The 15,466-nt window shown below is 44.7% G+C and overlaps 1 protein-coding gene across 1 annotated transcript in view; it reads left to right on the top strand.

Moving 5' to 3' along the window:
* The window catches only part of kat2a (K(lysine) acetyltransferase 2A), a 56,002-nt gene that overhangs the window by 34,238 nt on the left and 6,298 nt on the right, over positions 1-15,466 (top strand). The window contains exon 14 of the mRNA XM_070864311.1: positions 6,547-6,661. Coding sequence (XP_070720412.1) covers positions 6,547-6,661 — 115 coding nt within the window. The remainder of the gene's footprint in view (positions 1-6,546; positions 6,662-15,466) is intronic.

Below are 15,466 nucleotides of genomic sequence, written 5' to 3'. Positions count from 1 at the left end.
CTAGATTGGGGAAACGAAACACAGATTGGATGATCACTTTGCTGAACGTCACCGTTCAGAGTGTGACCCTGAGCTTCCAGTCACTTACTATTTCAATTCTCTGCCTGATTCCCACTCTGACCTCTCTGCCATCTGCCTCCTACACTGCTCCAATGAAGCTCAATGGAAGCTCGAGGAACAGTATCTTATCTTTCGATGGGGCACTTCACAACCTTCCGGACTCAACATCAAGTTTAACAATTTCAGATCATAACCACTGTTTCCATTTTTTTGGACAGCAGGAGCTGGTAATGATTACGGCTCCTCTAGACCCATACTTTGTTTCTTTACTTGGCTCATTACCACTCCCCTTTGCCTTGTCCCATCATCCGTTTTGTCATTTATTCAGTCTGGCCTTCCACCTTACACAGACCTTCCCTTTTGTTCTTTCCTCCCCTCCCTCTCTTTCCCTGCTTCTGTACTTGCTTAAAACCTGTTACATCTGTAACATTTTCCAGCTGTAACGAAAGGTCATCGACCTGAAATGTTAACTCTTATCCCCATCTCACCATTCCCTGGGTAAAGATGTCTATATCCCCATCTCACCATTCTCTGGGTAAAGATGTCTATATGTTTCTCTCTCCAAAGATGCTGCCTGACCTGCTGAGTATTTCCAGCATTTTCTGTTTATATTTCAGATTTACAGTCTCTGTAGTATTTTGCCTTCATTTCTATTGAAATCCATTTAAGTAGCTTATAGCTAAGCTGCCTGCCAATTTTTGTTCGTTCTATTGGTCAGAGATTCATGCACGAAATAAGTAATGGGTACTACACAAGAAATTTTCAGGTATACCACATCATGTGACAGTACTATAATACCAACATGTTTTTATAGCATAATGCTAGAAAAAGGTCAGATTCGCTTTGCCCGAAAACAGGAATCTAATGTGTATTCCTATTTCATTGGCTTCAGTAAAACAGCCAAAGCTGACAGCTAATGAAATTAGGAAAACTGCATAAATTGTGCAAATTTAACCCCCCGCCCCCCCCCCCCCCCACCTTCAGTGAAATGTAGTCTTCAAAGCATAATGCTTTGTTAAACTGCTGCTGGTCTTATTTCTCTAGAGTTGCTGTTGTGAACCAAGGGATAGAAACATAGAAAATAGGTGCAGGAGTAGGCCATTCGGTCCTTCGAGCCTGCACCGCCATTCAATGAGTTCATGACTGAACATGCAACTTCAGTACCCCATTCCTGCTTTCTCACCATACCCCTTGATTCCCCCTAGTAGTAACGACTACATCTAACTCCTATTTGAATATATTTAGTGAATTGGCCTCAACAACTTTCTGTGGTAGAGAATTCCACAGGTTCACACTCTCTGGGTGAAGAAGTTTCTCCTCATCTCAGTCCTAAACGGCTTACCCCTTATCCTTAGACTGTGACCCCTGGTTCTGGACTTCCCCAACATCGGGAACATTCTTCCTGCATCTAACCTGTCGAAGCCAGTCTGAATTTTAAACGTTTCTATGAGATCCCCTCTCATTCTTCTGAACTCCAGTGAATACACAAGCCCAGTTGATCCAGTCTTTCTTGATATGTCAGTCCCGCCATCCCGGGAATCAGTCTGGTGAACCTTCGCTGCACTCCCTCAATAGCAAGAATGTCCTTCCTCAAGTTAGGAGACCAAAACTGTACACAACCTCACCAAGGCCCTGTACAACTGTACTAACATCTCCCTGCCCCTGTACTCAAATCCCCTCACTATGAAGGCCAACATGCCATTTGCTTTCTTAACCGCCTGCTGTACCTGCATGCCAACCTTCAATGACTGATGTACCATGACACCCAGGTCTCGTTGCACCTCCCCTTTTCCTAATCTGTCACCATTCAGATAATAGTCTGTCTCTCTGTTTTTACCACCAAAGTGGATAACCTCATTTATCCACATTATACTTCATCTGCCATGCATTTGCCCACTCACCTAACCTATCCAAGTCACTCTGCAGCCTCATAGCATCCTCCTCGCAGCTCACACTGCCGCCCAACCTAGTGTCATCCGCAAATTTAGAGAATCTACATTTAATCCCCTCGTCTAAATCATTAATGTACAATGTAAACAGCTGGGGCCCCAGCACAGAACCTTGCGGTACCCCACTAGTCACTGCCTGCCATTCTGAAAAGTACCCATTTACTCCTACTCTTTGCTTCCTGTCTGACAACCAGTTCTCAATCCACGTCAGCACACTACCCCCAATCCCATGTGCTTTAACTTTGCACATTAATCTCTTGTGTGGGACCTTGTCGAAAGCCTTCTGAAAGTCCAAATACACCACATCAACTGGTTCTCCCTTGTCCACTCTACTGGAAACATCCTCAAAAAATCCCACAAGATTTGTCAAGCATGATTTCCCTTTCACAAATCCATGCTGACTTGTACCTATCATGTCACCTCTTTCCAAATGCATTGCTATGACATCCTTAATAATTGATTCCATCATTTTACCCACTACCAATGTCAGGCTGACCGGTCTATAATTCCCTGTTTTCTCTCCCTCCTTTTTTAAAAATTGGGGTTACATTGGCTACCCTCCACTCGATAGGAACTGATCCAGAGTCTATTGAATGTTGGAAAATGAATGTCAATGCATCCGCTATTTCCAAGGCCACCTCCTTAAGTACTCTGGGATGCAGTCCATCAGGCCCTGGGGATTTATCGGCCTTCAATCCCATCAATTTCCCCAACACAATTTCCCGACTAATAAGGATTTCCCTTAGTTCCTCCTTCATACTAGACCCTCTGACCCCTTTTATATCCGCAAGGTTGTTTGTGTCCTCCTTGGTGAATACCGAACCAAAGTACTTGTTCAGTTGGTCTGCCATTTCTTTGTTCCCCGTTATGACTTCCCCTGATTCTGACTTCAGGGGATCTACGTTTGTCTTTACTAACCTTTTTCTCTTTACATATCTATAGAAACTTTTGCAGTCCGTCTTAACGTTCCCTGCAAGCTTCCTCTCGTACTCTATTTTCCCTGCCCAAATCAAACCCTTTGTCCTCCTCTGCTGAGTTCTAAATTTCTCCCAGTCCCCAGGTTCACTGCTATTTCTGGCCAATATGTATGCCACTTCCTTGGCTTTAATACTATCCCTGATTTCCCTTGATAGCCACGGTTGAGCCACCTTCCCTTTTTTATTTTTATGCCAGACAGGGATGTACAATTGTTGTAGTTCATCCATGTGGTCTCTAAATGTCTGCCATTGCCCATCCACAGTCAACCCCTTAAGTATCATTCGCCAATCTATCCTAGCCAATTCACGCCTCATACCTTCAAAGTTACCCTTCTTTAAGTTCTGGACCATGGTCTCTGAATTAACTGTTTCAGTCTCCATCCTAATGTAGAATTCCACCATATCATGGTCACTCTTCCCCAAGGGGCCTCGCACAACGAGATTGCTAATTAATCCTCTCTCATTACACAGCACCCAGTCTAAGATGGCCTCCCCCCGAATTGGTTCCTCAACATATTGGTCTAGAAAACCATCCCTTATGCACTCCAGGAAATCCTCCTCCACCGTATTGCTTTCAGTTTGGTTAGCCCAATCTATATGCATATTAAAGTCACCCATGATAACTGCTGCACCTTTATTACATGCACCCCTAATTTCCTATTTGATGCCCTCCCCAACATCACTACTACTGTTTGGAGGTCTGTACACAACTCCCACTAACGTTTTTTGCCGTTTGGTGTTCTGCAGCCAGCTCTACCCATATAGATTCCACATCTTCCAAGCTAATGTCCTTCCTAACTATTGCATTAATCTCCTCTTTAACCAGCAATGCTACCCCACCTCCTTTTCCTTTTATTCTATCCTTCCTAAATGTTGAATACCCATGGATGTTGAGTTCCCAGTCCTGATCATCCTGGAGCCACGTCTCTGTAATCCCAATCACATCATATCTGTTAACATCTATTTGCACAGTTAATTCATCCAGCTTATTACGGATACTCCTTGCACTAAGACACAAAGCCTTCAGGCTTGTTTTTTTTAACACCCTTTGTCCTTTTAGAATTATGATGTAGTGTGGCCCTTTTTGTTTCTTGCCTTTGTTTACTCGGCCTTCCACTATTGCTTTTTATCTTTCTACCATCTGTTTTTGACTCCATATTACTTCGCCATATCTCGCTGCATCGGTTCCCATCCGCCTGCCATATTAGTTTAAACACTCCCGAACTGCATTGGCAAATGTTACCCCTAGGACATCAGTTCCAGTCCTGCCCAAGTGCAGACCGTACCTTTTGTACAGGTCCCTCTTCCCGCAGAACTGGTTCCAATGTCCCAGGAATTTGAATCCCTCCCTCTTGCACCACTGCTCAAGCCACGTATTTATTCTAACTATCCTGCTCCCTCTACTCTGATTAGCACGTGGCACTGGTAGCAATCCAGAGATTACTACCTTTGAGGGGCCTACTTTTTAATTTAACTCCTAGCTCCCTAAATTCAGCTTGTAGGACCTCTTCCCGCTTCTTACCTATATCGTTGGTACCTACTTGTACCATGACAACTGGCTGTTCACCCTCCCTCTCCAGAATGCTCTGCAGCCGCTCCGAGACATCCTTGACCCTTGCACCAGGGAGGCAACATACTATCCTGGAGTCTCGGTTGCGGCCGCAGAAACTCCTATCCATTCCCCTTACAATAGAGTCCCTATCACTATTGCTCTCCCACTCTTTTTCCCGCCCTTCTGCAACGTTGGGGTTTCACTGAGGTGGTGGCGCTTTGGTTCCAGGATAGGGTGAGTCGGAGAGTCATGAGGCGTTCGTTAGTCCCACAGGGGGAGTCTTTGAGGCGGTCGACCAGCTCATTTTTGATGGCGAAGCTGACTCTGTGAAGGCGTCGTTCTTCCTTTGGTTTTCCTTTCCAGAAAAAGGTGTAACCTCCACCTTGTTCCATGAGCTGACCTTCCCCTGCCCGCCGAGTCTCGCTTAGGGTGGCGATGTTGATGTCAAAGCGCCTAAGTTCTCAGGCAGCTATGGCGGTGCGACGTTCCGGCCTGTCACTGTTGGGGTTGTCCATGAGGGTCCTGACGTTCCAGGTCCCGAACTTCATGTTGACGGAGTGTAAGATGCCTGTGTATGAGTTCTTTTAACGTGGGGTGGCCGTTGAACACCCACCACCACATGGGCTAAGCGAAGCAAGGTCTTGGTCCAGTGGCAAGGGGGTCCAAGACGACTGGAGACCAAGCACTGCTGTATGAGCCTAGTTGCCTACGGCGAGGTGTTGGCCGCAAGCTCGGCGCCAAGTAGCGCCCTTGATGGTAGGTGACCCAAGGCTTGGTTGGGGGCAGGCATTAGGAAGGTCAGTTGTCCGCTGGAGTTCCGAGTGGGAGGGTGGAAGAGTCATAGCCGTGATGCTCACCAGTGGAAGAGGCCAGGTCACCAGTGGGGAAGGAGAGGTCCAGCCGTCAACGAGGAGAGGGATGTAGGCCCGCCACTGGAGGGATGAGAGCCCGCCGCAGGAGGGGGTGGGGTGATGTCCCGGTCGCCCTGGACAGAGGCGCACCTGTTCGCCGGGTGTCGTCGCGAGTAACTCAGTTTCAAATGCATGAAAATGATGCTGATAAAACACACCAAACTATTTTCTAGTTAGATTGGGGTACAGTATTCAATTCCTTAACAAAAATTTTTAAAAGAAAATAATTCTTGAAAATTCCTCCACGTTGTTGTTTAAAAGTTTCTTCAGAAGTTTAAAAAAAAAAGTTTCTCCCGAAGTTTTAAAAAAGTTTTCCCAAGTTATTTAAAAGTTTCTCCAGAGGTTTTAAAAAGTTTCTCCAAGTTGTTTAAAAGTTTTTCCTGAAGTTTTAAAAGTTGCCCAAGTTGATTAAAAGTTTAAAATGAAATGAAAGTCAGTAGTAAGCCACCTCCCTTGGTACTGTTCCATGGGCACTGCCAGCCCTCTGCAGCTGCAGAAGCCCTGGCCAGACCACACCCGGAGCACTGCGGGGAAGCAGATGCCCAGTCGTCTCCGAAGGGGGCCCGAACGCCCAGACGCCGCTGGGGAGAGGCCTGGACGCCGCAGCGGGCCCGAACGCCTTCATTCCCTGAATCGGCCTTTTGCACTTGGGCAGCAAACAGCTGAGAGTAAGGTTGACCCAATCCAGCCCAGCTCAGCCCAGCCTGCGGGCCCGAGAGCGGAGCAGGTCCTCTGCCCCGGCAGAGTAGGTGAACCCCACTTCAAACCGAGAACCGGAGGGAAGCAAGACTCACTGCCAGGCCCAGCAGTAGCAGCCCAAGTCCTGACCTGCTGCAGGTGCAGTATTTATGCCATCACATGGCGCTGAATAAGGCAATAATTAATGAATAATATAGATCATTTAAAATGATTCATGTTCCAGTTTAGTGACCCTTTCACAGCAAACAGAATACTCTACATGCTGAACAGTCGCAGAATGTAGAAAGCACTTTTTTTCCCCCCAGGCACATCAATCACAGTTTCAGAAATAAACGAATACTCAATATTTACAGCCTATTCTAATTGAAGTTGTACTAATGTTTTCCTTTTCCATACAGATCATAAAGAAGCTGATTGAGAGAAAGCAAGCACAGATCCGGAAGGTTTATCCAGGCCTCACCTGCTTCAAGGAAGGAGTTCGGCAGATACCCATAGAGAGTATACCTGGAATTCGTAAGTGTTCCATTTCAGAAGAGTGAATACAGAATACGTAGAAACGCTGAAGGTATATGAATCATGAGAATGTAATAGATACAGTAAATATTGTTACGCAGGAAGTGTACACAAGAGGACACTAACAATATTCCGGCAGTGGATAGTCTTGGGGCTATGGGGAGGAGGAACTTAACACAATCACAATCACTAAGGAGGTGGTACTCAGTAAGATAATAGGACTAAAGGCAGATAAATCCCCTGGACCTGATGGCTTGTATCCTAGGGTCTTAAGAGAAGTAGCGGCAGGGATTGTGGATGCATTGGTTGTAATTTACCAAAATTCCCTGGATTCTGGGGAGGTCCCAGCAGATTGGAAAACTGCAAATGTAATGTCCCTATTGAAAAAAAAGGCAGACAAAAAGCAGGAAAGTATAGACCAGTTAACCTAACATCTGTGGTTGGGAAAATGTTGGAGTCCATTATTAAAGAAGCAGTAGCAGGACATTTGGAAAAGCAAAATTCGGTCAGGCAGAGTCAGCATGGATTTATGAAGGGGAAGTCATGTTTGACAAATTTGCTGGAGTTCTTTGAGGATGTGATGAACAGGGTGGATAAAGGGGAACCAGTGGATGTGGTGTATTTGGACTTCCAGAAGACATTTGACAGACTGCCACATAAATTTGGCAGATGGAGTATAATGTTGGAAAGTGTGAGGTCATGCACTTTGGCAGAAAAAAATCAAAGAGCAAGTTATTATTTAAATGGAGAAAGATTGCAAAGTCCTGCAGTACAGCAGGGCCTGGGGGTACTTGTGCATGAAACACAAAAGGATAGTATGCAGGTACAGCAAGTGATTAGGAAGGCCAATGATATCTTGACCTTTATTACAAAGGGGATGGAGTATAAAAGCAGGGGAGTCTTGCTATAGCTATATAAGGTATTGGTGAGGCCACACCTGAAATATTGCGTGCAGTTTTGATTTCCATATTTACGAAAGAATAAACTTGCTTTGGAGGCAGTTCAGAGAAGGTTCACTAGATTGATTCCGGGGATGTGGAGGTTGACTTGGGCAGAGAATTCCACAGATTCACAACCCTCTGGGAGAAGAAATTCTTTCTCAACTCGGTTTTAAATTGGCTCCTCCATATTTTGAGGCTGTGCCCCCTAGTTCTAGTCTCCCCGACCAGTGGAAACAACCTCTCTGCCTCTATCTTGTCTATCCCTTTCATGATTTTAAATGTTTCTATAAAATCATCCCTCATCCTTCTGAACTCCAACGAGTAAAGACCCAGTCTACTCAATCTATCATCATAAGGTAACCCCCTCATCTCCGGAATCAGCCTAGTGAATCATCTCTGTACCCCCTCCAAAGCCAGTATATCCTTCCTTAAGTAAGGTGACCAAAACTGCACGCAGTACTCCAGGTGCGGCCTTACCAATACCCTGTACAGTTGCAGCAGGACCTCCCTGCTTTTGTACTCCATCCCTCTCGCAATGAAGGCCAACATTCCATTCGCCTTCCTGATTACCTGCTGCACCTGCAAACTAACTTTTGGGGATTCATGCACAAGGACCCCCAGGTCCCTCTGCATCTCAGCATGTTGTAATTTCTCCCCATTCAAATAATATTCCCTTTTACTATTTTTTTTCCCAAGGTGGATGACCTCACACTTTCGACATTGTATTCCATCTGCCAAACCTTCACCCATTCGCTTAACCTATCCAAATCTCTTTGCAGCCTCTCTGTGTCTTCTACACAACCCGCTTTCCCACTAATCTTAGTACCGTCTGCAAATTTTGTTACACTACACTCTGTCCCCTCTTCCAAGTCATCTATGTATATTGTAAACAGTTGTGGTCCCAGCACCGATCCCTGTGGCACACCACTAACCACTGATTTCCAACCCGAAAAGGACCCATTTATCCCGACTCTCTGCTTTCTGTTAGCCAGCCAATTCTCTATCCATGCTAATACATTTCCTTTGACTCCGCGTACCTCTATCTTCTGCAGTAACCTTTTGTGTGGCACCTTATCGAATGCCTTTTGGAAATCTAAATACACCACATCCATCGGTACACCTCTATCCACCATGCTCGTTATATCCTCAAAGAATTCTAGTAAATTAGTTAAATATAAAAAAAATTCCAAAGCAATCTGATTATGCAGCCCAGAAATAAGAAAATTATGAGTGTGTTGTATCCTAATTAGATTCTCTCATTCTACAATTGTAGAACGTGTACAGTATATGGTTAGTTGTGAAAACCAGAACACATTTCTAAAATATTTTCTTAAGTGAATCTAATGTACCACTCTTTAATATCCGTCAATGAAATGAGGTTCCCCAAATCTTAGCTGATGAAAAACCAAAGTTGAAACCGATAGACAACTGAAGCTGTAGGACCTGGTTCTTGAACTTCTGGGATGGTGGTAACGCTGGTGCCATTTATGTGCTCATCTTTCTTTGATCTGTGCAGCTGCCAGAAGTTTGCCGGAAGTTTGAGTTTTTACAAACTTCTCTCCAGTAGTTTCTGGTATTGTAGCTTCAGTTGAGCTTCCTGGCCATACACACGCTTCTAGTCTGGTCTTTAATTTTTCGTAGTCAATCTTTCCAATTCTTTGTCAGATCACAAACGCCAGAGGTCACCTTGTACACATCAAGGATCACCCTGCGCTAATGCTCTTAGCCAAAAGGCCGAGAGCCCAAGCACCATTCCTGGAAGTACTGCAATACACCAGGTTCGTGCCATGGAGGTGGATGGGTCAGGCCCCCCACACACCTCCGTGGAGGTGGATGGGTCAAGCCACCCCACCCACCTCCTATTTCCAAAAAGCATAGGAGAACCACCTTCCTGATCCAGGGAGAACCACTTTGGGGTCATGGTTACTCCCCTGTCAGGTCAGTTACGCATGATCTTAGCCAAAAGGCCGACTTTATCTCACTGACAACCAGTGTCAGCTGTTACCAGTTTCCTTAAGCTGATTGGCTGACTTGTGGGGTGCTGACAGATGTCTTTTTCTTGATGAAGCAATGTGTTATTTGGTCAGTGATCATACATACTTCTTTGGGTCTCCAGGACTGATGCTGAACTATGTTGACACCATACTCCTTCCACTATAGCATGCTGCAAATCAAAGTCAGTGACTTCTCATCAAGACTGAGATTGTCATATGCTTAATCAGTCTTCAAGTAAGCATTGTTTACACAGAACTGGGCTAATTGCTTTTGACTTCATAATGAAGCAGGATTTGTAGACAGGCTTTTAAAATAAATTACTACAGGTATTAGGCATATATGAATAACAGCCCTGAAATGTTCGAGATTGTATTAATTATAAAATTTAAAACCTTGCTATGAAATTAGGATACCAGTACAGTGGGTTTCAACACTGCATTTTTATCTCTTGGACGGATATGAATCCAGCCCACAATCAAGATAAAAATATCTTCTCTAATTACCGTAAGGAAATGAAATAAAGAGTTTTGGCAAAACGCTCTTCCTTTCGTACCCTTACAGCCAGTTCTCAATAGATTTTGAGTCCTCAGCAAAAAACCTTTCCAAGTTCTGTATTAGGCTGGCTGACTCGCTTAGAATATATAGGGATAGAAATGAAAGTGTAGCAGTGCATTTGAAGCATATTTGGGCATTGCAGAGGGAGCTGCACCTACACTGATTTGAGTGTGTTTGATCCTGACATTCTAGCATCTTTTACTTTGAGCAAACATTCACCCCAGCATATGTCTCCAGAGTTAAAAGTATTACAATTAGCACAAGTCCTTTTCAGGGCAAAGTATTTCATAAATGTCATGCATTCCTAGAGCAAAAAAATCCTAATTGATCCAAGTAACCATTGTCTGTTAAGTTAAGAATCAAATGATTATCTAACTGTAAACAAACCAAAAATAGTTCCATTTGCTCAGCAATTACAACAAGGAACCAGTAAGGAACTGGTAACCAGCAGAAAACTGAGGAGCCAAATTTGTCAATTCTTTTTCCCAAGCCAACCAATCAAATTAATCACAATTTTGCTGCAACTTCTTTCAATAACCATGTTGCTTTTCGAGCCACTGACTATATCTAAACAATAAATTAATTACACAAACACACACACAAAAAATTCTTGAACAAAACTAACCCCTTAAACCTATCTGCTTTATCTCGGATATCCCTGTAAAAACTTTATTCTGCACAGGTTTCTCTTATTTGTGTGGCCTAAGGCTGGAGAGCTGCCAGGTTCCCAATGCTTGCAGTGGGATATTCTGCTGATACTGGCCAAGCTTTTAAGCAGGCTCCACCTATTTGTGACCTGTGACAATTACAAGGTTACCAATTTTTACTGCTGGCACAATCTTGTTCCCTGCTGCTGTAATGAATAAAGTTGGAAGTTTATGCAAACATACTTCTGAAATCTCCACTGGCAAAAGGAAAAAATAGACTACAGTATAATAAAGTGGACAAGTAGGCAACATTTAGTATACTCGCAGGCAGTTTTTAGCCTACTAATGTGGGACTTGATGGAGGCGGGGAGGTTTGAGACATTCTGATAGACATTGTTCGAACTGGCCATTGACTGCACTGAATTAATGGCAGTATTTTTTGCTGTTTTGTTGAGTTTATCCCAGTTTGCTTCAAAGCTAGTCACCACAAGGAACATTTTAACATGAGTTCACTTTTTTTTAATAGCACTGCCTCCCAGCCTCTAGTCCCCTACTCCTTCTAGCTTTCCTGTCCATGGACATGCTTCAAGTGGGTGTTTATTTATCTCTCTCCTGCGACAGTTGGAACTGGTGCGCTCCACTCTCCCGTCCTTATATATATCAGTAATTAACTTTTAGCATTGTTGTTGCCAATTTAAGTGTATCTAAGGGTTAAGTCATGGCAGGAGAGCTCGGGCACGTGTTATGCTCCTCCTGTACTATGTGGGAAGTCAGGAACACTTTCGGTGTCCCTGAATACTACGTGTGCGGGAAGTGTGTCCGCCTCCAGCTCCTGACGGACCGCGTTGCGGAGTTGGAGCTGAGGGTGGATTCACTCTGGAGCATGCACGATGCTGAGAATGACGTGAGTAGCACGTTTAGTGAGTTGGTCTTACCACACGTAAAGGGTCCACAGCCAGATAGGGAATGGAAGACCAACAAGAAGAGCTGTGCAGGGAAGGTAGTGCAGGAGTCCCCTGCAGTTATCCCCCTGCAAAACAGATATACTGCTTTGAGTACTGTTGAGGGGGATGACTCATCAGGGGAGGGCAGCAGCAGCCAAGTTCATGGCACCATGGCTGGCTCTGCTGCACAGGAGGGCAGGAAAAAGAGTGGGAGAGCAATAGTGATAGGGGATTCAATTGTAAGGGGAATAGATAGGCGTTTCTGCGACCGCAATCGAGATTCCAGGATGGTATGTTGCCTCCCTGGTGCAAGGGTCAAGGATGTCTCGGAGTGGGTGCAGGACATTCTGAAAAGGGAGGGTGAACAGCCAGTTGTCGTGATGCATATAGGTACCAACGATATAGGTAAAAAACGGTATGAGGTCTTACGAGATGAATTTAGGGAGCTAGGAGTTCAATTAAAAAGTAGGACCTCAAAAGTAGTAATCTCAGGATTGCTACCAGTGCCACTTGCTAGTCAGAGTAGGAATCGCAGGAATACTCAGATGAATATGTGGCTTGAGAAATGGTGCAGAAGGGAGGGATTCAAATTCCTGGGACATTGGAACTGGTTCTGGGGGAGGTGGGACCAGTACAAACCGGACGATCTCCACCTGGGCAGGATCGGAACCAATGTCCGAGGGGGAGTGTTTGCTAGTGCTGTTGGGGAGGAGTTAAACTAATATGGCAGGGGGGTGGGAACCTATGCAGGGAGACAGAGGGAACTAGAAGGGGGGCAGAAGCAAAAGATAGAAAGGAGAATCGCAAAAGTGAAAGGCAAAGAAACACAAGGCAAAAAGGGCCACATTACAGCAAGATTCAAAAGAGGCAAAGTGTGATTAAAACGACAAGCCTCAAGGCTCTGTGCCTCAATGTGAGGAGTATTCGGAATAAGGTGGACAAATTAACTGCACAGATAGCAGTTAACGGATATGATGTAATTGGCATCACGGAGACATGGATCCAGGGTGACCAAGGCTGGGAACTCAACATCCAGGGGTATTCAACATTTAGGAAGGATAGACAGAAAGGAAAAGGAGGCGGGGTGGCGTTGCTGGTTAAAGAAGAAATCAATGCAATTGCAAGGAAGGACATTAGCCTGGATGATGTGGAATCGGTATGGGTGGAGCTGCGGAATTTAAAGGGCAGAAAACGCTAGTGGGAGTTGTGTATAGACCACCAAATAATAGTAGTGAGGTTGGGGACAGCATCAAACAAGAAATAAGGGATGTGTGCAATAAAGGTACAGCAGTAATCATGGGTGACTTTAATCTACATATTGATTGGGCTAACCTAACTGGTAGCAATGCGGTGGAGGAGGATTTCCTGGAGTGTATTAGGGATGGTTTTCCAGACCAATATGCTGAGGAACCAACCAGGGACCTGGCCATCTTAGACTGGGTGATGTGTAATGAGAAGAGACTAATTAGCAATCTTGTTGTGCGAGGCCCCTTGGGGTAGAGTGACGATAATATGGTAGAATTCTTTATCAAGTTTGAGAGTGACGCAGTTAATTCAGAAACTAGGGTCCTAAACTTAAGGAAAGCTAATTTCGATGGCATGAGGCGTGAATTGGCTAGAATAGACTGGCAAATGATACTTAAAGGGTTGACGGTGGATAGACAATGGCAAACATTTATAGATCACATGGATGAACTTCAACAGTTGTACATCACTGTCTGGAGTAAAATTAAAACCGGGAAGGTGGCTCAACCGTGGCTAACAAGGGAAATTAAGGATAGTGCTAGATCCAAGGAAGAGGCATATAAATTGGCCAGAAAAAGTAACAAACCTGAGGACTGGGAGAAATTTAGAATTCAACAGAGGAGGACTAAGGGTTTAATTAGGAGGGGGAAAATAGAGTACGAGAGGAAGGTTGCCGGAAACATAAAAACTGACTGCAAAAGCTTTTATAAATATGTGAAGAGAAAAAGATTAGTAAAGACAAATGTAGGTCCCTTGCAGTCGGATTCAGATGAATTTATAATGGGGAACATAGAAATGGCAGACCAATTGAACCAATACTTCGGTTCTGTCTTCACAAAGGAAGATACAAATAACCTTCCGAATGTACTAGGGGACAGTGGGTCTAGTGAGAATGAGGAACTGAAAGATATCCTTATTAGGCGGGAAATTGTGTTGGGGAAACTGATGGGATTAAAGGCCGATAAATCCCCGGGTCCTGATAGTCTGCATCCCAGAGTACTTAAGGAAGTGGCCCTAGAAATAGTGGATGCATTGGTGATCATTTTCCAACAATCCATCGACTCTGGATCAGTTCCTATGGACTGGAGGGTAGCTAATGTAATGCCACTTTTTAAAAAAGGAGGGAGAGAGAAAGTGGGTAATTATAGACCGGTTAGCCTGACATCAGTAGTGGGGAAAATGTTGGAATCAATCATTAAGGATGAAATAGCAGCCCATTTGGAAAGCAGTGACAGGATCGGACCGAGTCAGCATGGATTTATGAAAGGGAAATCATGCTTGACGAATCTTCTGGAATTTTTTGAGGATGTAACTAGCAGAGTGGACAAGGGAGAACCAGTGGATGTGGTGTATTTGCATTTTCAAAAGGCTTTTGACAAGCTCCCGCACAAGAGATTGATGTACAAAATCAAAGCACATGGTATTGGGGGTAATGTATTGACGTGGATAGAGAACTGGTTGGCAGACAGGAAGCAGAGAGTCGGGATAAACGGGTCCTTTTCAGAATGGCAGGCAGTTACTAGTGGAGTGCCGCAGGGCTCAGTGCTGGGACCTCAGCTCTTTACAATATACATTAACGATTTGGATGCAGGAATAGAGTGTAATATCTCCAAGTTTGCTGATGACACTAAACTGGGTGGCGGTGTGAGCTGTGAGGAGGACGCTAAGAGGCTGCAGGGTGACTTGGACAGATTAGGTGAGTGGGCAAATACATGGCAGATGCAGTATAATGTGGATAAATGTGAGGTTATCCATTTTGGGGGCAAAAACACGAAAGCAGAATATTATCTGAATGGCAGCAGACTAGAAAAAGGGGAGGTGCAACGAGACCTGGGTGTCATGGTACATCAGTCACTGAAAGTGGGCACGCAGTTACAGCAGGCGGTAAAGAAGGCAAATGGTATGTTGGCCTTCATAGCTAGGGGATTTGAATATAGGAGCAGGGAGGTCTTACTGCAGTTGTACAGGGCCATAGTGAGGCCTCATCTGGAATATTATGTTCAGTTTTGGTCTCCTAGTCTGAGGAAGGACGTTCTTGCTATTGAGGGAGTGCAGCGAAGGTTCACCAGACTGATTCCAGGGTTGGCTGGGCTGTCATATGAGGAGAGACTGGATCAACTGGGCCTTTATTCACTGGTGTTTAGAAGGATGAGAGGGGATCTCATAGAAGCATATAAGATCCTGACGGCACTGGACAGGTTAGATGCGGGAAGAATGTTCTCGATGTTGGGGAAGTCCAGAACCAGGGGACATAGTCATAGGATAAGGGGTAGGCCATTTAGGACCGAGATGAGGAGAAACTTCTTCACTCAGAGAGTTGTTAACCTGTGGAATTCCCTGCCGCAGAGAGTTGTTGATGCCAGTTCATTGGATATATTCAAGAGGGAGTTAGATATGGCCCTTACGGTTAAGGGGATCAAGGGGTATGGAGAGAAAGCAGGAAAGGGGTACTGAAGGAATGATCAGCCATGATCTTAT

Source organism: Pristiophorus japonicus, chromosome 21 (genome assembly GCF_044704955.1).
Source record: "Pristiophorus japonicus isolate sPriJap1 chromosome 21, sPriJap1.hap1, whole genome shotgun sequence".
Taxonomy (NCBI): domain Eukaryota; kingdom Metazoa; phylum Chordata; class Chondrichthyes; family Pristiophoridae; genus Pristiophorus; species Pristiophorus japonicus.
This window is presented reverse-complemented; position numbering and strand designations above follow the sequence as displayed.